Consider the following 22514-nt stretch of genomic DNA (forward strand, 5'->3'; position numbering starts at 1 on the left):
TCTGCCAGCAATTGTAAGACAGATCCTGATTTCAGAGGTGTTAAAATTTAAAAATGTGCATTTTAGAATCAATTAAAGTGAGTGAGATTCAGAACTTTTAACTGGTATCAGAAGGAATAGATTTCTAATAAAACATTTTATTACTTAATATTAAGTAATAATCAGTTATTGCTTTTATTGATTTTTCAACCTTCTTTTGGTGAAGTCTCTTTATTTTTTTTTATTTTTATTTTTTTTTAATATATTTTATTGATTTTTTACAGAGAGGAAGGGAGAGAGACAGAGAGTTAGAAACATCGATGAGAGAGAAACATCGATCAGCCGCCTCCCGCACATCCCCCACTGGGGACGTGCCCGCAACCCAGGCACACGCCCCTGACCGGAACCGAACCTGGGACCCTTCAGTCCGCAAGCCGACGCTCTATCCACTGAGCCAAACCAGTTTCGGCGTCTCTTTATTTTTTACTTTTAACAATTTCAAGAGTCTGAGAAAAACTAACCCTCCCTCAATGCTCAAGAACATAGAAGGGTGTAGATAAAAAGTTGCTATATTTGAACTCTATGGCTGTGATGGGTGGTTGGTTCTCTTCTCTGAGGTGACCTATTTTCCTCTCTTACATAATCAATATGATTGAAAGTAATGAAATATTTATGTATATTATACTCAAGGAGGAGCAATTGAAGTATAGTTTGGTTTTTGTAAGGTTTTACTATGTTTCTTTTTATATAGTTACCTCAGGGTATTTATTTACTTTATGAAAACTTGAGTTAGTCTGAAAACTTTTTCTTTATAATGGGTGTCAAAATTTCAGAGGCTCTTTTAAAAATAATTCACTGTTCACAGCATGAATTAATTATCTTTCCTAGGTCTCAGGATCATTCAGCCCAGCAAACAAATACTAGTGGAAGCAATGTTACTACATCTTCAGCTCCTAATAGTAACTCTACATCTGGTTCTGCCCCTAGCAACCCTTTTGGTTTAGGTAAGTGTCTTAAATCATTTTTATAGGAATTGGAAAAAAAAACTTCCTTCTTCATAGGGTAGTTTTTATAAAATGTCAGAATTAAACATGAAGTCACTTTAACAACAACATAAATTTCTATAGCTTCTGTAATTGTTGTAGGTAGGTATTAAGAAAGTAGTTGGGAATATAGATATATTTGGTAAGCTTACATTTACATTTAGTTAAATAGTCAATAGGTGACACATTAACATTTTTTTAACATTTTTATTGATTGATAGAGAGAGAGAGATCAGTTTGTTGTTCTACTTAATTATTCATTCATTGGTTGATTATTGTATGTACCCTGACTGGGGATCCAACCCACAACCTTGGCATATTGGGATGATGCTCTAACCACCTGAGCTACCTGACCAGGGCATGGTGACACATTTTTTTTTTAAATAATGAACAAGGTAGTATATGTATACCTGATCTGATCACCTGGTGCATAATTGAATCTAAGGAAGATTAGCTGATTGTTAATCATAGGTAAGATCCTAAATATAATTTTCTCACTTATAAAACAAAGAGATCACAATGTTGTAGTGATTTTCTGTCTGAACACACAAAAAGGGCAGGGCCTGGGAGCAAGCTCAGTGGTTAAAGATCTCCTGTATAAGCCCAAACTATTTATATCAGTTTTATATACTGAGGTTCTATGAAGGTTTTTTTGGGGGGAAACGTATTCTGAAACTAACAAAAGTAGAACTAGATAGCTATGGCTCAATGCTTCTTTCAGTTCTTAAGTTGTATGACAAGTATAGTACCTCAAAATGACATTATAAAAAAATTTGTATACGGGAGGAGGGTTGGGAGACTGGGTGAAAGAGGTGAAGGGATTAAGAAGTACAGAATGGTAGTTACAAAATAGTTAAGGGGATGTAAAGTACAGCATAGGAAATATAGTCAATAATCTATCTATATATATAAAATGCTAAGTGTCCGTCCTTCCCTCTGACTGGTAGCTATGATGCACAATGACCACCAGGGGGCGGACACTCAATGCAGGAGCTGCCATGACGCGCACTGGCCATCTATACTAATAAAAGGGTAATATGCTAATTAGACCAGGTCAACTGGGTATCTTCCGGAGGTCTGACTTCCTGCTGGACAAAGCCATGGTGGTGTGGGCTGAGAGAGAGGCAGTTAGGGGCGAGATCAGGTTGGCAGAGGGTTAGGGGTGACTAGGCTGGCAGGGGAAGGGCCGTTGGGGGCGACCAGGCCGGCAGGGGAGGGCATTTGGGGGCATTAGGCAGGCAGGCAGGTTAGTGGTTAGGAGCCAGTGGTCCTGGATTGCGAGAGGGATGTCCGACTGCTGGTTTAGGCCTGATCGGGCCTAAACCAGCAGTCGGACATCCCCTTAGGGGTCCCAGATTGGAGAGGGTGCAGACCAGGCTAAACCTGGTGCAAAAACCTGAAGTCATTTTCAAGTTCCACCATTTCCTCTTTTCAGTTGGGTCAAGTTTCTAAACTTTCTAAATCTCTGTTGTCTTGCTAATGAAAAGAAAATAGGATTCTACCAAGTCTCCTATCTACCTACTCCAGGACTTCTGTGAGAATCAAATGAGATGAGGCACAGGAAAACGCTTCACAAACATTTGGTTGAACTGTAAAATGTTTGCACCTGGCTATAAAGCAAGTTGGGTTCCTGGGCTGAAGAAACTCCAAGGAGGCTAGTCACTAGAAAGAGGAAGCTGGGCATTGCTACGTGATGTCATTACCCGGCGCCCACAGCCACCGTTTCTGGGCTGGGCTGTGGGCTGCATTTTGCACCATGGGATCTTGGCAGTGTTGGCTGCAATTTGGTGGGGTGTTGCTCCAGGGTGGTGGTGGGGCCTGTGTCCCAATTGGGGGGAACTGAGTGTTGGTTTGTTTGCGCCAGGTCCGTGGTGACATTTATTTTTAAATGGCCAGTGTGCATCATGGCTGCGCCTGCATTGAGCGTCTGCTCCCTGGTGGTCATTGCGCGTCATAGATACCAGTCAGAGGGAAGGATAGACACTTAGCCTTTTATATATAAAAATTAACTTCAATTGTACCATGTAGTGGTTAGCCAGTCATACTTTATGCAGTGTTCCCCATGATATTACCATTTTCTTTTTTGTTTCATTTGTAGGTCTCTTCTCTTTCTGTTCCTTCTGGTATTGTTCTCCAGAGTTCTGCCTTGTCTTTCTTCTTTTACTTTTATTTATTTTTCTTTGAGTGATATTATACTAACTGTATGTCCTGGTGACTTTCAGGTCTGTACCTTAACCCACACAGTTTCTGAACTCTATGCAGTATAGTCAACCCTATTACCTGATATTCTCTAAGTCAGTGGTTCTCAACCTTCATAATGCCGGGACCCTTTAATACAGTTCCTAATGTTGTGGTGACCCCCAACCATAAAATTATTTTCGTTGCTACTTCATAACTGTAATTTTGCCACTGTTATGAATCGTAATGTAAATATCTGCTATGCAGGATGTATTTAGGTGACTGCTGTGAAAGGGTCGTTCGACCCCCAAAGGGGTCACGACCCACAGGTTGAGAACCGCTGCTCTAAGTACTTCAGCTTTTGTATGTGTCTCCTCACAAAGCAAAGGAAAACAATACAAATTATCTTGCCCCTCAAACCACTACCTCTCTCCTACCAAATCTCTTGAACCATAAATGTCTTTCTTCCACCATAGGCAATTACTGCTAACTACTTGTTATAGGTTCTCAACTTTTTAAATCTGTAGTGGTTTTAAATCTGAGTCATTTCCATATTGTTATTATTAGAATAAGAACAACTTAAGTGACTATTCTGCTTTCTGTTTTAGCCCTTATCTGTCTCTCCATCCTCATTTTTTACCACTTCCCAATAATTATATTAGTCAGGATAGGCTACCCTGTGGTAACAGATAACCGCAGACTTGGCGGTTTATTACCACAAAGCTTAATTTCCTGCTCCAAAGCTTTTCCTCATGCTTTTCACTGGTCAGTGAGGCCTCATCTACAGTCTTCAGGGACTCAAGCTAATGTAATTCTGCCATCTTGGAACATGACAGAAGACACAACCTTCTGTACTTTGGCCAGAAGTGATACCCATCATTTCTTATAGTCCTTTGGCCATAACTAGTCACTCGGGACTGTCCAACTGCAAAAGAAATACAAGGCTACTGGTTGAATGTTTAGTGAGCACTGCTATGTGCCATTCCAGTCATTCTGTATTTTTTCTGTTTCAAGAATACATCAATACTTATAATATTTATGTCTATACTTGTTGTATATAATGTTTATTGTGCCTAGTATTAAATCTTCTCCCAATGCTGTCCACGTCTTCTTGCCAACTTATTTATTCTCCAAACTCTTTGAGTGTCGTCTTGTAAGAAAGCAGCCATCCTTTTTAGATAGTGCCATAATATCCTGTGTCTATTTGTTATTCTGCTTCTTTTTTCTTGTCTGTCTAGATTAAGTTCTGAGGGTAGTTCTTGTGTCTTTCTTGTCACCTTATTCCCAACATGTAGCACAGTACAAGCCATATATAGGCAGTGCTGAGTAAGTGAGGAATGAATGCATTTGGTTGATTATGTAAATTTACAAAGTTAATGTGTTATGATAAGCACTTACCATCCTCTTGCGTCTATTGTTTCTCCATGATTTCATTCTGTTATATGTCCTGGCTTTTTCTCTCATTGATTGGCAGCAGCTCTGCACTATCCAGAGTTTATAGGTAAATTGCTAAACTTAAATTAGTTTTCTGCAAAGACATTGTTAGAAGTATAATCCATTGCATATTTTTCATTTCTTCCATTAGGCATATTTTGGGGTGTGGTTTTTTAAAATTGTTATTTATTTATTTATTTTTTTAAATACTTTTTATTGATTTCTTACAGAGAGGAAGGGAGAGGGATAGAGAGTTAGAAACATCGATGAGAGAGAAACATCAATCAGCTGCCTCCTGCACACCCCCTACTGGGGATGTGCCCACAACCAACATCCATGCCCTTGACCGGAATCGAACCTGGGACCTTTCAGTCCGCAGACTGACGCTCTATCCACTGAGCCAAACCGGTCAGGGCGGTTTTTTTTTTTTTTTTTTAACACAAACTAATTTTCCAGCGCCACATGGGTGTCCAATAGTTCAATTCTGATATTACCTACCTGGAGTTAATGTCAGATCCTGCAAGTTAAAGGGCTCAGACTGCTCCTACTTCAGATAATAGTCCAAGTTCCAGACCACCTCTACTTCTAACCGGCAGGCTATATTGAAGATTTCCACAACCCATCCTCAGGTTTGATAATTGGCTAGAATAGCTCACAGAACTCAGGAAGACACTTTATTATGTTTATCAGTTTATTATAAAGGGTACAGCTGAGAATTAGACAAATGGAAAAGAATCATCGGGCAAGGTATGAGGGTTCAGGGACAATGCTAAGCTTCCATGCCCCCTCTCTGCATGTCACCCTAATAGCATGTAGATGTCTTCACCCACCTGGAGCCTCTCTAAATCTCATTGCTCAAGTGTTTTTACAGACCTTAAACTCTAGCAACTTCTTCTCCCCTAGAGGTTGGTGGCAATAGGAATTTTCCAGCTTCATTATAATCTTAAGGAACCAATGTTGTATATATGGTCCATTGTTGACCAAAATGGCAGTTATGTGACATGTGACTGTATAGTTTTGTATTTGGAATATATATTTGATGGCTTTATTACTTAAACCTAAGTATCAGAGTGAATACATTTTTGGCTAATTTCAGTTATAGAAATTAAACGTATATATGAAATAGGAATTACATTTTTGCTTTTGAATGGTTTTCTGGATTGGATTATTGATTCAGTTAATATTTTTGCATCTTCATTTTGTTAATGGTGCACAGTCTTGTTAATGGTAAAATTTCTGACTTTTATTTATGTGTTTTTTCCCCTTTATCCCCTTAGGTGCCCTTGGAGGACTTGCCGGTCTAAGTAGCTTGGGTTTGAATTCTACCAACTTCTCTGAACTACAAAGCCAGATGCAGCGGCAACTAATGTCCAATCCTGAAATGATGGTCCAGATCATGGAGAATCCCTTTGTCCAGAGCATGCTTTCAAATCCTGACCTGATGAGGCAGTTAATTATGGCCAATCCACAAATGCAGCAGTTGATACAGAGAAATCCAGAAATTAGTCATATGCTGAATAACCCAGATATTATGAGACAAGTATGTGGAATGCTCTTTCAGTCCATTTAGCTAGGATATATTTACTTAATTATTCAATTTTTTATGCCTAAAAAGCTTGTCCTATATATATGGCTAAGCTAAAAAAGGAAATCCTAATCTTTGTTAAGTAAAACTCAATAAAGCACTAATTTGGACTATTTTTTTTTTTTTTATTTTTTATTATTAGTTAAGGTATTACAAATGTGTCCTCATCCCCCCCCTAATTTGGACTATTTTGAACTTTGAATTTTCTGCTATATTTTAAAGATCTTTATAAACAGTTATCCTGTAGATTTAAGAAACAAGAATTCAGTTCAGGAGATGGGAATCACTTATAACAAAGTGTTTCTTTAATTATTTGAATATTAGCTTGCTTTTTGAGGTGAAATCCAATAGGAATTATTTAAAATAGTTTTCTGATTTATATATTGAGTGATAATTCATAGAATTGGTAAACTTGAAAAAATTAGCTGTGGCAGTTAACAGTTAAAGTAATTCATGTATGTTTTAGTGCCTTCTTTTGTTTAATGGAAATTTTCTCCGTAGACATTGGAACTTGCCAGGAATCCAGCAATGATGCAGGAAATGATGAGAAACCAGGACCGAGCCTTGAGTAATCTGGAAAGCATTCCAGGGGGATACAATGCTTTACGGCGAATGTACACAGATATTCAGGAACCAATGCTGAGTGCTGCGCAAGAACAGGTGATAACTGGCTCCAAGGCTCAGGCTAAGGGATAGCTCCTGTTTTAACAAATATGTTTGTGATTGAGAGCTACCTTTATATGGGGAATGTGATTTTCATTAGAAAGTTTTATATTTGGCCCAGGCTGAATAGCTCATTTGGTTAAAACAGCAGTTCTCAACCTGTGGGTCATGACCCCTAAGAGCATCGGAAAACACATATGTAATTACATATTGTTTCTGTGATTAATCACTATGCTTTAATTATGTTCAATTTGTAACAATGAAAATACATCCTGCATATCAGATATTTACATTACGATTCATAGCAGTAGCAAAATTACAGTTATGAAGTAGCAACGAAAATAATTTTATCGTTGGGGGTCACCACAACATGAGGAACTGTATTAAAGGGTCGCGGCATTAGGAAGGTTGAGAACCACTGGGTTAGAACATTGTCCTGATATGCCAAGGTTGTAGGTTCAATCCCTGGTTAGGGTACATAGAAGAATCAACCAATGAATGCACAAATAAGTGGAGCAAAATGATATTTCTTTCTCTTCTCTTTCTCTTGAAAATAAAAAAAAGTTCCATATCTGTTATTTAAAACTAAAGCTCTTTTAAAAATTTTTGTGTGTGTTTGTTTTTATTACAGTTTGGTGGTAATCCATTTGCTTCCTTAGTGAGCAATACGTCCTCAGGTGAAGGTAGTCAACCTTCCCGTACAGAAAATAGAGATCCATTACCCAATCCATGGGCTCCACAGGCTTCTCAGAGTTCATCAGCTTCCATTGGCACCACCAACGCTGTGGGGGGCACTGGAAGTAGTACTGCAAGCAGCACTGCTGGGCAGAGTTCTGCACCAAGTTTGGGACCTGGAGTAGGAGGTATATTTATAACAACTCACACTTTTTTGTTCTTATTTGAATAAAACAAACTTTTCTTAATGCTGCTGTTCTTTGTGCTTTTGTGTATGTGTGACAAGTAGCTTTTCATGTTGTAAGTTTTTTTGGGGGGGCGGTTTAAGAAAGTTTTAAATATATAATGATTAGTTGTGTGCAGTATAGTAGTGAGGATTTCCAGAGGCAGTTTTGTGTTAGCATTCTCATAAGATGGTTTGGGAGAAGTTAGGTGGTCAGCTGTCTCATTTCACTAATAGGAAAACTGAAGTGCCTAGGGAATACAGTTACTTATGCATTCATTACTAGAGCACATGTTTCCTGGTTTTACACTCTAGATCAGTAGATTCTCAAAATCTAGTCCTGAGACCAATGCTAAACTAGCTGCATCAGAGCACCTGCCAGGTTTGTTAAAAATGAGTTTCCCAGAGATTAATCTCAGTCCTTCCACAGTGGGGCTAAGATCAGTGTATAAAGCTGCTGGAGAGTCTAGTGTGTGAACAGGTTAAGAATTTACTTTTGATTATTTTTTCTGTAGACTAGACTCAATAAATGGATGTCCTTTTCTCAACTATTCAAATATTTACATGGTAAGATTAGTCTACTAAGATCAGTAGCCAGAGTGATGATTTTAGTCCTAATACGTGGCATATAAATGAGAAGAAATGAAAGCAATGGGGCCACTTCCCTAAGATGAGAGGGACTGGATATAATTTTAAAAAGCAGTCGCCAGCCGGTGGTCCGCAAGGTCCGAAAGGTTGGCGACCGCTGATTTAAAAGATCCCTGTGTCTTAGCAGAGGAAGTGCACAGGTGAGATGCTGGATGAAGAATTTTAAAAATTAATTATTTAGGGAAGAAGTCAGAATAGGGAAAGTAGTTGGCGGTCACAGTGGTAGAATACAGTGGCTAACATTTCTGGATGTAATATGGGTTTTATAAAAATTGAAGTAATAACCACTTTTAAAAATTGAGGTATAATTGACATAACATGTTTTTGGTGTACAATGTAACGATTCAATATTTGTATATTATAAAATGATTGTTACACTAAACCTAGTTAATATCTGAATAACCATTTTTAAATTTTAAAAAATCATCTGTTCCGTATTTTACTTACTGCCTATTTGATTTTTATTAACAGTCTTTTGAGAGGGATACTTTATTCACATTTTAAAGGTTTTAGAGCCGACAAGAACAACAATTTAATCAGATTTCCTGATAGGTGGATTGTTTTTTCTACTATAGCATGGTTTTTTACAGTAACGACTTTTGTCTAACCAATAAAATCAGTTTTGCAACTTTTTACTCAGATTTTTTTTTTTAATGTAATGGCTTGATACTATTTAAAATGGGTACAAATTTTTCTAGTAAAGGACCTCTTTGCAGGTCAAGAGGCAAAATGGAAAATACTCCATTATGAGAGAAAACAAAATTTTGGAATATTTTTTAAATGATGGAGTTAAAAATACAATAATTGGGTATAATATTTTTTCATACATATTTACAAGTGATAGGAATAGAATTATTTTTTAGGGATGACATTAACTTCCTTGGGATTCACACAGTTTCCTTTTGGCAGAATCAACTACAGATGTTCATCTGTTAATACTGATATATAATGAGGCTTTACTTACTTCACTTAAATATAGTCCTTTGGCATCACAGAGGATTGGTTTTAGGACCCTCTTTGGCTACCAAAATTCATAGATGCTCAAGTCCCTTATATAATATGGCATACTGTTTGCAAATAACCTATATTTACATATAGAGCATGCCTGCACATCACCTCATTCACATTGATTGAGCATAGTGCTTGGTGCATGACAAATTTAAGTTTTGCTTTTAGGACATTTTTTGGATTTTTTCCCCCCTGAATACTTTCAATTTGTGGTTGGTTGAATCTGCAGATGCAAAACCCTCAGATACAGAGGCCTAACTATATGTATTTATTTTCCAGAAGCATATGATTTTAACAGCATATTCATCAGTTAGAAATCATTTATAGGATTTTTCTTTGCTTTTAGCATGTCATGCAGATTACTCACTTCTAATTGAAGGTTAGGTGATAGTCCTCAATCACAGGTAAATGAATTTTGAAATGGTAGAAGTGTTCTTTGCACTTGTTCTGAGGTCTCCCAAAAATGCTGCTGGAGCACATTAACAAATTTAATTGTCAAAGCCACCCTATGAAGTAGATAGTATTTACCTCATTTTTACAGGTGGGGAAACTAAAGTATGAAGGAGCCAAATAATTTGCCCAGGATTACATAATTAGATTAGACTTGAATGTAGGTAATCTTACTCCAGACACTACCCTTAGTCACTGTGCTCTCTGATTTCTGAAATGTTAAACGTATCTGCCATTTTGATCAGTGAGTGTCAGTACTCAATGAAAATGGGATGGAGTCCATCTTATTATTTTGTTGGTGAGAAGGCTTCCTTCTTACTAAGTGTGAGCATATTGAGTGCTCAGTGTGATTCTAGTTAAGTGATCCTGGTGGAATGGAACAGTTGGCTCAGATTTCCTCACTTTATGGGATTTTTCAATAGTAATTTTGACCATATCCAACTTTTACTTAAATTGACTATAGAACTTAACCTTTCCATTAGATGTGATTCTACTGTGAATGCAACCAAAATGTTTAAAATCCATAAATTATCCTTTATTGGTATATATTTAGCATGTAGTATTGGAGATCTTAGTTTTAAAATTATTTATTCAATTGATAAGTAATATGCCTTCTCATCAGTGATTGCTAAAATGCACAGTGTATATGATATTGTTTTAAATATCACTTTTGTCTACATATCTTTTCCTTGATACAATGTGATCTTTTTTTTAAACAAACTTTCAGCTAGTATGTTCAACACACCAGGAATGCAGAGCTTGTTGCAGCAAATAACTGAAAACCCACAACTTATGCAAAACATGTTGTCTGCCCCTTACATGAGGAGCATGATGCAGTCACTAAGCCAGAATCCTGACCTTGCTGCACAGGTGAGTTTGTAATTGTACTGAAAAGGCTGTGCAGTGTGAATTGAAACAGCCTGATCAGATAATTGTGATTTTGTCGTATTTGTGTTGTGTGCTACCTTAACACACTAGAAAAGTAGGTAAAGTGCATCTACTTTTTTGAAGCTACTTTGCAGCTTCACCTTGGCCATTCACTGGCTAGAAGTACAGGTTTAACTTTGTATATACATATGTTGATTTAAGAAAAGAATACAAAAGTTTTGATTTGCTTCCTTTTGTAAAATGTAAGTCTTGAAAGTAATTAAGAACAGTGTTAATACATTTGAAATACTTTTATTAATTAGATCACACAGATTCTGAGTAATAGTTATTTTCAAATGGCTTATAAAATAGCCTTAAATTGTTTATTACAGGCAGAGAGAGATTTGTGGGAATGGTGTTTTCATTCTTTCCATTATGGATCTCTCCCTTTCCGCTTCACTCTCCCAATACCACCAAGTTTGTATACTTGGTCCTTTATTCATTTTCTAACTTGTTACTAAAGAGACCATAAGGAAAAAAGTTAGTGGCTCTCTACCCTAGCTGAATATGAAGGATCACCTTGGGAACATCCCATCCTGAGAAGTTTTGGTATAACTGCATTGGATCTTTTTCTTTGTTTAACCCTTATATTTCCTAGATGATTCTGATGTGTCCCTAGATTAAGGAACCATTGGTCTTAGAAAATTTTAGAGAATATGAAACAAGACTTGATCACCTGTAAATTATATTTTCTATTTTTTTAAAAACAGCCTCTGTAGAATGCTGGAAATTTAAAATAGTTTCCTTTATAGTTTATTTCCATTTCTAAAACTTTAGACGCTTTTAAAGATAATCACTTTCATCATTTTGTCAAATGAAGTGGGTTTTTTTTTTTTTAGTTGATTTTTCACAGAGAGGAAAGGATAGGGATAGAGAGTTAGAAACATCGATGAGAGAGAGAGAATCATCGATCAGCTGCCTCCTGCACACTCCCCACCGGGGACGTGCCTGCAACCAAGGTACATGTCCTTGACCGGAATCGAACTGGGACCCTTGAGTCTGCAGGCCGATGCTCTATCCACTCAACCAAACCGGTTAGGGCATGAAGTGGTTTTTATTTCCTAAAGTCTGCAGTCTTAATTGACTCAAGTATATAGCAGATATCTTTAAACTATAATCCTTAGCAATAACTTCTGCCCTCTTAAAATTTGTGGAATTAGAAATAGAGAACAAGTTTTGGGGTGAATTTTTATATACTCTTAATTTTGTATAGTGTAGGTATATTTTATAAAATATTGTTTTATTCATATGCAAGTTGCCAAACTGAATATATAAGTATTAAATGCCACACTTTACTGTGATTACTGCACTTAAAAGTGGAATTATGTATGTAAAGTGATACTGTTGTATGTTTTTAAATGTATATTTAAGTAATAATTAACATTGAATGTACATTTTGCTTTAAAATTTTGACTTTAACAGGCACATTCCCAGCTATTTTAACTAACAATTCTACATTTATAAAATTACTTGAGCACTTTCCTCTACTGTATTTTCACTTTAAAGCAAAATGTTGACAAAGTAGGCTAGATATGGATGCCTTTTATTATCGATAATTTAGGAACATTTACCATATACTCTGTTGATTAAGTTTGTACTTCTCTATTCTGATTTTGATTTTTAGATATTTTTTAAAAGTCTGAGTGTAAAAAATATTATTATGTAAACAGGTAAGTTAGGAGAAATATCCTAATCAAATGAGATATGATTTTCTGAGAAAGAATAAAGAAGTTTAAGGTGGTATGCTTTTTCAAATAACATGAATTCTGGAAGGTAAATGTGATAAACTTCATTAATATGTTTATAATAATAAAGTATTTGACTGGAGCCAATAAAGAAACAGGTTTGTTGATCTATAGCAGGTATTACTTTATTTACTATGAACTTATTGGTCACTTTGAAATAAATACTATTTATCCATAAAACATTGACTTCTTCCTGTTTTATATACTTTTAAAAAAATATATTTTTATTAATTTTAGAGCAGAAAAGAGGGGTGGGGAGAGAGAGAGAAACATCAATGATGAGAGACAATCATTGATTGACTGCCTCCTGCACGTCCCCTACTGGGGATGGAGCCCATAACCTGGGCATGTGCTCTTGACCAGAATTGAACCCAGGACCTTCAGTCTGCAGGCCGACACTGTATCCACTGAGCCAAACCAGCCAGGGCCTGTTTTATACACTTAAAAAAAAATTACCTAATCCACTTTGCAACAATAGATTAAACTAAAGGAAGAAGAGAGGAATTCTCTCTACTTCCAACATTTACATATAATTATTTCAAATATGATTAACTAGTTGAGGGCAAGGATCATCTTCCCCCAAATTTAGGCCAGTAAGTAGACTAACAGCAAATTATTTTTAGTTGATTCTTCACTCTGGAGAAAAACCGATACAAAAGTTATCTTTTAAAATTATGAGAATTCGTTTCTGGTTATGCTGATTGTGTATTGTAATTTTATTTTCAGGTATCTAGCATCATGTTGATATTGACCCTGACTTTCTAATATTAATACCTATTTGAAGGTTAGGCAACATGATACTTTTCTTTTCTCTGGTAATAGTGAGGTGAAATCCAGAGGCTAATCTTGGTGTTCTCAAATGGATTTACATCTTTCAGGTCTTAAAGTATTTTAATACTTTCCTCAGAGATCTGTTGATGCTAGTCCTGGGCTGATTTTCACCTAGCAGCTCCATTTCTCTGGCAAGGTGGTTGCTGTTCTGTGCTGTTACTTTTCTGGACCTGATATCAGCTGTTTTATAGTAGGCAGGTAGATATAGTGGTTCCAGATCTGGATTTTCTCTGTGCTTGCCACTTGTGTGTCGAGGTGTCTAAAGAAGCCAAGTATAGTTTCCTGTATTGTTTATTCTGTCAGTGTAGCAGAATATGTATCCCTATGAATGCCAGTTATTCCCATTTCTCCTTCAAGAGCAGATACTCACCTTTGCTCAAAGAAAAGCTTAAGAATGATTGCTTTTAATTTTTAGAATATTGCATGTCATTATCATGATCACCATTCTCATTGAGAGAGAAGATGCCCTTTTTTTTTTTTTCCTGGAGATCATTCTTGTGGACAGTATCTTCCCTTCCTTTTTTTATTCATGTTCTACCTTCCTCTTTTTTTAAGTGCCAGGTTAGGCACTTGGGGGAAGATAGACTATTAAACAAGGTACATTACTTGTTTCAATTATTTCCAGTTAAAATTGTTTGAACACTTGCCCCATAGATGATGCTGAATAATCCCCTATTTGCTGGAAATCCTCAGCTTCAAGAACAAATGAGACAACAGCTCCCAACTTTCCTCCAACAAGTGAGTAAGAAAAGATGCTAGCTATCTTCAGTAATGGTTTGCTTGAAAAAGTTTGTTGATAAACATTTTTCTTTGCTCTTTGATTGATAGCAAAACATAGAATAAAGTCTGATAATGCTATCATTTCAAAGAGAATTCAGCTTGATCTTACCCAAGCCCCATTTCATTGCTGATATTTTGTTTTTGCTTGTATTTCTTTTTTTTTTAATATGAATTTTTAAAATTTATTTCAGAGAGGAAGAGAGAGGGAGAGATAGAAACATTAATGATGAGAGAGAATTCATTTATTGGCTGCCTCCTGCATGTCCCCTACTGGGATTCAGCCCGCAACCCCGGCATGTGCTCTTGACTGGAATTGAACTCGGGACCCTTCAGTCTGCAGGCCAACTGTGCCAAACTGGCTAGGTCTGCTTGATTTCTTAAACAAATTCTGAGAAAAGGACCATTTTGTTTTTGCTTTTGAGAATTTAGGATTTTGAATGCTTTGTTAATGCATAAACCATTTTCTTTCATTATACTAACTTTGAAGTGCTTCATTGTGTCATGTTATACATTAACTATTCTTGAGTAATTGGAAAGCGGTACCGTATCCTATTTTGCAGGTTTGGTTTCTTTGTAAAGTTTTACTTCCTCCAAATTAATAGAATGCCTGTTTTTCAAGAGGTAAATCTCATTTCCTCTAACTCGGAATTAGCAGGATTAAAATAGTCGTTGTCATATACGGAAGATTTTTATTATTGAAAAGTACTTGAGATTGCCATGGTATTTTATTACTTACAGAGATAGGAAAGAAGTCAGTCTTGGTGTTATGAAGTTATTTAGTCTTTGTAGTTCTCAGTCTGTTAAATATTATGTAAATGATTCTCAGGCATGTAAAACATTATCCAAGATTCGTTAGTGCTCTTGATCTATTGTAATGATGCAAGCCTATCTATATTGGTTAGTCAGGTGCTGTATATTTGGAAGTAGTGAAGCTGAACTCAGGACATATGTATTAACTTCAAATTTGGAACTTGTTTTAGAGTGTAGTTTACTGGTAAAATTGTTACATCAGCAACAGGTAACACTTGGTCAGGAGGAATATGTGGCTTTCACCATATTACCATGTTACATTAACTTTGCCTTTTTGGAGTTGTCACTTAGAAATAATATTTTCATCTTCCGTTGGAGAAGGAGAACAGGTGTGGCTTCCAGAGGATCTCCTAATTGTCTTTTATTATGAAAAATTGGTTTTCATGATGGATTTGGGAGGAGATGTAGTAAAAATGTGCACACTAGGTTTGCTCTCAGAGAGGAGGTTCTTGTATTTATTTTGGGAAAGAAATTATGGATTATCAGTGTCTTAACAGTACAGTTTTTTACTTTTCTCCAAAAACATAGCAAAGAAAACATTTGAATTTTACCTTCACTGATTGTAATCCCTCAATAACCACTGGTTTTCTTTCTTCCTTAGATGCAGAATCCTGATACATTATCGGCAATGTCAAACCCTAGAGCAATGCAGGCCTTGTTGCAGATTCAACAGGGTTTGCAGACATTAGCAACGGAAGCACCTGGCCTCATCCCAGGGTAGGCTTATTTGGGGAAGATTATGAAAGTGTATGATAGTTACTTTCTCTCTTGGAGAATATTAGGCTTAATATCATTTTGCCTTTTGTTAAGAGATAGTTTTTTATTTTTTAATATGATTTTTATTGATATATATCTTTTTTTGAGAGAGAGAGAGAAAGGGAGAGAAAAAAACATTGATGTGAGGGAGAAACAGCAATTGGCTGTCTCCTACATTCCCCCTACTGGGGATCGAGTCCCAAACTCTGGCATATGTCCTGGCTGGGTGTTGAACTTGTGATCCTTTTGGTGCATAGAACAATGCTGAAACAACTGAGCCACACAGGCTAGGACTGCTGAGATTATTTTTAAGACAGAGCTTTCAAAGTTAAAAAAAGCTCTCACTTAGTCTAACTTGGCTACTATTATGTTAAAATGTTACTGATTTATTACCAGCTGCCCTGGTCTGGCCTCTTGTATGAAATAGACATACAAGTCCAGGAATTTAGGTTTACTACCAATTTGTGCTTTCCCTAGCTTTTCTCCTGGCCTGGGGACATTAGGAAGCACTGGCGGCTCTTCAGGAACCAATGGCTCTAGCTCTGCCCCTAGTGAAAACCCAAGACCCACAGAAGGAACCACGGAACCTGGACACCAGCAGTTTATCCAACAAATGCTGCAGGCTCTTGCTGCAGTAAATCCTCAGGTAGTGAATCTTTTCTGCTCACACTTTACATGCCTTAATGTTAGAAATCCCCTCCTCCTCTCAAAAGAAAATGAAAGAAAAGAAAGTGGCAGTCTTTTAGGGTTCAGATTATAATCTGAAGGTACAGTCTTAAGAATATTTATTCTAAAGCAGGCCTTAGAAAAATTGTTAACTTTGATATTATATTAGACACTAAAACATTTTAGTTGTAGAGAAGAAATGCTAAAATTTTGCCTTATTTTTTATAAGATGTCTTTAAAATTCATTCTTTTTTGGAGTCCCTATTTGAAAATTATTTAAATACTAGAGGCCCAGTGCGTGAAATTACGCCACCACCGCCACTGGACCCATCAATGCACCTCCTGGTGACCAGTCATTTGGTCATTATGGCGTTATGGCCACTGGCTTTTTATAATATAGATGTTCATTTTATAAAAGTTTGTCAGGGAAGAATAAGGAACTTGGTTATCCCAAATAATTTCCTGAACAACTATAATCTAGTCTGTATTTTGATTTAAAAAAAAAATCCTTCTAGTCAAGATGGCAGCATAGGTAAATGATTAATACAGAATAATCATTCAGAACCACCTGAAATCTAGCTGATCAGAAGTACTACAACTAAGGAATTAAAGAAGAAGCACATGAAGACTGGTAGGAGGGACAGCGACCTGGAGCAGAATCACAGCACTGGCTGGTCCCACACCTATGTGCGGTCATTTAAAATCAGGAGGGATATCTTGGCACAGCAGCTCTTCCACTGTAGTAGCAGCTGGTCCTCTCAAGTGATTGGCCTGAGGGTCAACCCCTCCCAGTGACACCAACATAAATCAAGGCTCAACTGCAATAGGACAGTGCACACAGCTCAGACGGGCACACCTGAAGTGCCCAGCTCAGAAGACTGCAGAGGCTGAGCCACTGTGCTTTACAGGGCACCACTACCCAAGGCAACTCTACCAAATGTGAGACACACAGCAGATCTAATATATAGAAACAAACACAGGGAAGCAACCAAAATGCAGAGACAAAGAACAGAAGAAATCTCCAGAAAAAGAACTAAATGATGGGAAGCAAGAAAAAACGATTAGGTACAGAGTTCAAAACACTGGTTATAATGGTGCTCAAGGAACTTATTGAGAAATTCAAGGAACTTAGTGAGAACATCAACACTATAAAAAAGGATCAGTTAGGAATGAAGGATACACTAACTGAAATAAAAAATAATTTACAGGGGATCAACAGTAGAGTAAGGCTACTGAGAATCAAAATCAAGAATTTGTGGAACATAAGGAAACAACACCCGATCAGAAGAGCAAAAAGAAAAAGTGTAAGGAGCCCTGGGACAACTTCAAGCATACCAACATTTGCATAATGGGGGTGCTGGAAGGAGAAAGCAGGAGCAGGAAATTGAAAAATGACTTGAGCCAAAACCGGTTTGGCTCAGTGGATAGAGCGTCGGCCTGCAGACTGAAGGGTCCCAGGTTCGATTCCGGTCGGGGGCATGTACCTGGGTTGCGGGCACATCCCCAGTGGGAGATGTGCGGGAGGCAGCTGATCGATGTTTCTCTCTCATCGATGTTTCTAACTCTCTATCTCTCTCCCTTCCTCTCTGTAAAAAATCAATAAAATATATTAAAAAAAAAAAAAAATGACTTGAAAAGTAATGACAGAAAACCTCCCTTACCCGGTGAAAGAAATAGACATACAAGTCCCAGGAAGCATAGAGTCCCAAACAAGATGAACCCAAAGAGGCCCACATTAAGACACATCATAACTAAAATGCCAAAGGTTAAAGACAAAGAGAAAATATTAAAAGCAGCAAGAGAAAAGCAGTTAGTTACCTTTAAGAGAGTGCCCATACAACTGTCATCTGATTTCTCAACAGAAACTTTACAGGCCAGAAAGAAATGGCAAGAAATATTCAAAGTGAAGAAAAGCAAGGACCTACAACCAAGGTTACTCTACCCAGCCAAGCTGTCATTTAGAATGGAAGGTCAAATAAAGAGCTTCCCAGACAAGGAAAAGCTAAAGGAGTTAAAACCAGTATTACATGAAATGTTTTTTCTTTAAGAAGAAAAAAAAGAAAAGATAAAATATATGAACAATAAAATGACAATAAATATCAACAATTGAATCTAAAAATTAACATAAATGAACAAGCAAAACAGAAACCCTCATATATACAGAGAACATTTTGACAGATGGGAGTGGGGATGGGTGTAAAGGTGAAGGGATTGAGAATACAAACTAGTTATAATGTAGTCACAGGGATGTAAAGTACAGGTAGGGAATAACTATATGCTGTCAGGTGGGTATGAGATTTTTTTGAATGATCACTTAAGTTTTATAATGTCTGATCACTGGAGTGTACACCTGAAACTAATACAACAATGTATGTCAATTGCAATTGAAAAAATTTAAAAAGATTTTAAAAAATCCTAACTACCTCACTACTACTTCCTGTGGTAAGTTGGTGTTACATGAATATACCTCACAAATAGGTCTAAAAAATGCGGGCTCATAATAATGTTCTTGTATCTGGAAGTATTTATTGGCTTTACCAAGAATCTGCCATGGAACAAAGATGATTATAGTTCAAATCTGGTATGGTCGATTGCCTCCAAACTTCTGCCTGGCAAAAATATAGCATGCTTTCTGATTTTCAAGTTTTATTAAATACAATAAACAGAACAGGGTTTATCTAACACAAGTATTTGTATCCTCAGTAACTTGCATAGCTCTGGCTCAGTAAAAATTCATGGACTTAATAAGAAAAAAGATTTTAGCTGTTGGAAAGAGTTATATAAGTTGAATTATCTATAGACTTCACCATTATCAGGTTAGCCAGGGTTGATTAATCATTTATGTATTTTTGTCTTAACCTCATTTCTGAAGAAAGATATGACAGCTGAATTGTCAGAAATCTGTGGGCCTGAAACTGGAACTCTCTCTGAAGACTTTGGCCAGTGAAGAAATAAGCCTCATTAGAACTTTAAAATTTTATACACAAGGACATGGCTTTTATAATTACCCAGTTGGTCAATAGCTACAAAATAAGTAATCTAATTCTAAGCTATTTGCATATATAGACTTTCTATTTATTTATTTATGAGCTTCTTAAATATATGTAAAGAATGGTTGAGGTTTATTAAAAAATTTTTTTTAAGTATGTGATCTATTTGACATGATTGTTTAGGTATAAATTAGCAAAATAAAGTGCTAGAGGTCTTTTAAATATGTTGAACATGTTTCGAGAGAGAGAGAGGCCAGTGCTTTTGTAGCTTAGACTTTTGGTTAATTTTTTTTTTTCCTTAACAGCTACAGAGTCCAGAAGTCAGATTTCAGCAACAACTGGAACAACTCAGTGCAATGGGGTTTTTGAACCGTGAAGCAAACTTGCAAGCCCTGATCGCAACAGGAGGTGATATCAATGCGGCTATTGAAAGATTACTGGGCTCCCAGCCATCATAGCAGCATTTCTGTATCTTGAAAAAAATGTAATTTATTTTTGATAACGGCTCTTAAATCTTTAAAATACCTGCTTTATTTCATTTTGACTTTTGGAATTCTGTGCTGTTATAAACAAACCCAATATGATGCATTTTAAGGTGGAGTACAGTAAGATAATGTGGGTTTCTCTGTGTGGTTTTATTTTTCTTGTGGAACAATGGGAATCAATGCTTTTTCATTTAAGGCTACTGCATGCATCAAACACTTCTGCATTTATTGTAATTTTTAAAAAAAACTTCACCTTTTGTAGTGGGTGAACAGATTTTTGTCCTGCATCTGTCCAATTTATTTGCTTTTTAAACATTAGCCTATGGTAGTAATTTATGTAGAATAAAAGCATTAAAAAAAGCAAATCATTTGCACTCTATAATTTGTGGTTACAATATTCCTTATTGTGACTTTGGCATGTATTTTTGCAAACAAAATGCTGTAAGATTTACACTACTGACAGTTTTACTTTATTTGTATACAATATATTATGCACATTTGGGAATGCATTTCTAGAAACATACAGCAGTAGATTATCTTGAAAAAACTTATAAATAAAAAAGTAAAGATAAGGAAATAAAGTTAAATATTTCCTAATTGTGTAGAATCTTACAGCATCTTTGATAAACATCTTTAAGCAAAAGTGCCAGTTAGGTTTGTTGACTATATAGTAGAAAAGCTGATTCTGGTTATCTCTTTAAGGACATTTAATTGTACAGACAACATAATGTAACATTGTCTCAACATTCACTGATTAATTGTAAATTACCTTAATTTTTGTGCAGACAGAAGGAGCACTGTAATATAACCCAAAAGTGCATTTGCCTAAGATTTTTCAGCTTCTCCCATAGGTAGTTTAACAGGCATTACAGTTTGTAATTGAAATGTTGCTTTCACTGAAAGTGTCTTGATGTTTCAGTTATTTTTAATTGCCATATAAAAATAGATCTATCTTTTGGGTTTATCAGATTTCTCATGCACAGGCAATACATGAATTTAAAATGATTTGTGAGCTACTTGTTTCTGAAGTGTTTCGGTAGTTTATTAAGAAATAGGTAAATATTGTGCTTTTCAGAGCCTCAGAGAAGGGAACTTGGGGGAGGGGGTGGGGATCTATCCTGGAGTGGGCCAGCCTAAATAACACTGGTGTAACCAAGGTTCTGTTAGGATTTCTGTGCATATGATGTAGTAAACAGGTATCATTCAGGGGTGATAAACAAGAGCCGTTTTAACAATGTTGAATACATTTGGCTGTTCTACAGCCTTTTTCTTTCCTCCTCAGAGAAGTTCTGTTTGCCTAACTCTCAAATTGTTGGTGTGGTACATTCCTTTAGGACCAATTAAACATAACTTTGGGTCAGTTATATATTTGGCTGACTCTGGTTCAGTATTCTCTTAGGTCATTGTAGTCTCATGTACAGGAAATTAAAATGTTCAAGTTACCTAAAATGAGTTCAGACCAATAAAATCAAAGGAAATACAAGTTGAATTGTATTACTTCTGTAAGTTGCTTGCTGTTAAAAAGGGTTAAGAGGTCAAGTTGCCCACCAGCCATGCACTGTTCTGACACTTTCCCCAGGAGGAAAACTTGTATGAAGGTCAAGGTGGAGGCATGGCTAGAAGAAGTTGTTCAGGATTACTCATGTGTCTTTGCTCTCTCTGCCTTATGCCTCAGTCTGGTTTAAAATCTTGTACTGGCGAATGGTGGTATACAGTGTGGGATAGTGTCATAACCAATTTGACAGTTATTAATCACAAAATAACAATAAATCTCTAGCTTTTACATTTCGTTTGTCTTGCCTCTTTTGTGGGGAAAAAATTTCTTTTCTTTCTTTGACCATGTATTTTAAAGACTTGATTTACCTCAGATTTTATCATGTTTTAGATTATTCTTTATTAATTTTTAAAGTTTCTCTAGTTAAAATATGTCCATACACTGTACTGGAATGTTAGGTGACCTGGGCGCTTTTGCTTTTTTTGATACCTGACTAGTTGACTGAGTAAAGGCATCACGATTTCTTCGTTATAAAAATAGTGATGGGGCCTATGTGGCAGACTGGACTGGTGATCTCTTCAGTACCTTTTAGCTGCTGCAGTGGTATGATTTTGCATGTTTCTGTTGTTATTAATCCTCACCCGAGGATATTTTTTCCTTTGATTTTTTTTTTTAGAATGGAAGGGTAGAGACAGAGAGAGACACATCAGTTGGTTGCCTCCCACACATAGGCTTAAAGCATTAAAAAGACACTTAAAATACTGTAGGCTTAAATTGTTCTCATACTGGATTATTAAAAATTGAATAAAGAATGGAGTGGTGAGCCCGGCCGTTGTGGCTCAGTGGTTGAGTGTTGACCTGTGAACCAGGAGGTCATGGCTCAATTCTCGGTCAGGGCACATGCCCAGTTGTGGTCTTGGTCCACAGTGTGGAGCATGCAGGAGGTAGCCAATCCATGATTCTCTCTCATCATTGATGTTTCTCTCTTTCTCTCCCTCTCCCTTCCTCTCTGAAATCAATAAAAATATATTAAAAAGAGAGAATGGAGTGGTGAAAATAGTATTTCAGGATTTTATTTCCCAAGTGGGATATTTGTGATACTCTGTGTTTTTCAGAATTAGAGTTTGAGTTGGCTTAAATATA

The 22514-nt window shown here is 36.5% G+C and overlaps 1 protein-coding gene across 2 annotated transcripts in view; it reads left to right on the forward strand.

Annotated features, from left to right (window-relative positions):
• Positions 1–21661, forward strand: part of UBQLN1 (ubiquilin 1) — a 42438-nt gene extending 20777 nt beyond the window's left edge. The window contains exons 3-11 of one of the 2 annotated variants that reach the window (XM_036330717.1): positions 868–983; positions 5912–6174; positions 6721–6879; positions 7514–7745; positions 10614–10756; positions 14044–14127; positions 15581–15696; positions 16213–16381; positions 19697–21661. In XM_036330717.1, coding sequence (XP_036186610.1) covers positions 868–983; positions 5912–6174; positions 6721–6879; positions 7514–7745; positions 10614–10756; positions 14044–14127; positions 15581–15696; positions 16213–16381; positions 19697–19849 — 1435 coding nt within the window. In that variant the 3' untranslated portion in view covers positions 19850–21661. The remainder of the gene's footprint in view (positions 1–867; positions 984–5911; positions 6175–6720; positions 6880–7513; positions 7746–10613; positions 10757–14043; positions 14128–15580; positions 15697–16212; positions 16382–19696) is intronic. The other variant, XM_036330718.1, reaches the window with a different exon arrangement.
• Positions 21662–22514: the final 853 nt, after the last annotated feature.

This window comes from Myotis myotis, unplaced genomic scaffold (assembly GCF_014108235.1).
Source record: "Myotis myotis isolate mMyoMyo1 unplaced genomic scaffold, mMyoMyo1.p scaffold_m19_p_12, whole genome shotgun sequence".
Classification (NCBI taxonomy): Eukaryota; Metazoa; Chordata; class Mammalia; order Chiroptera; family Vespertilionidae; genus Myotis; species Myotis myotis.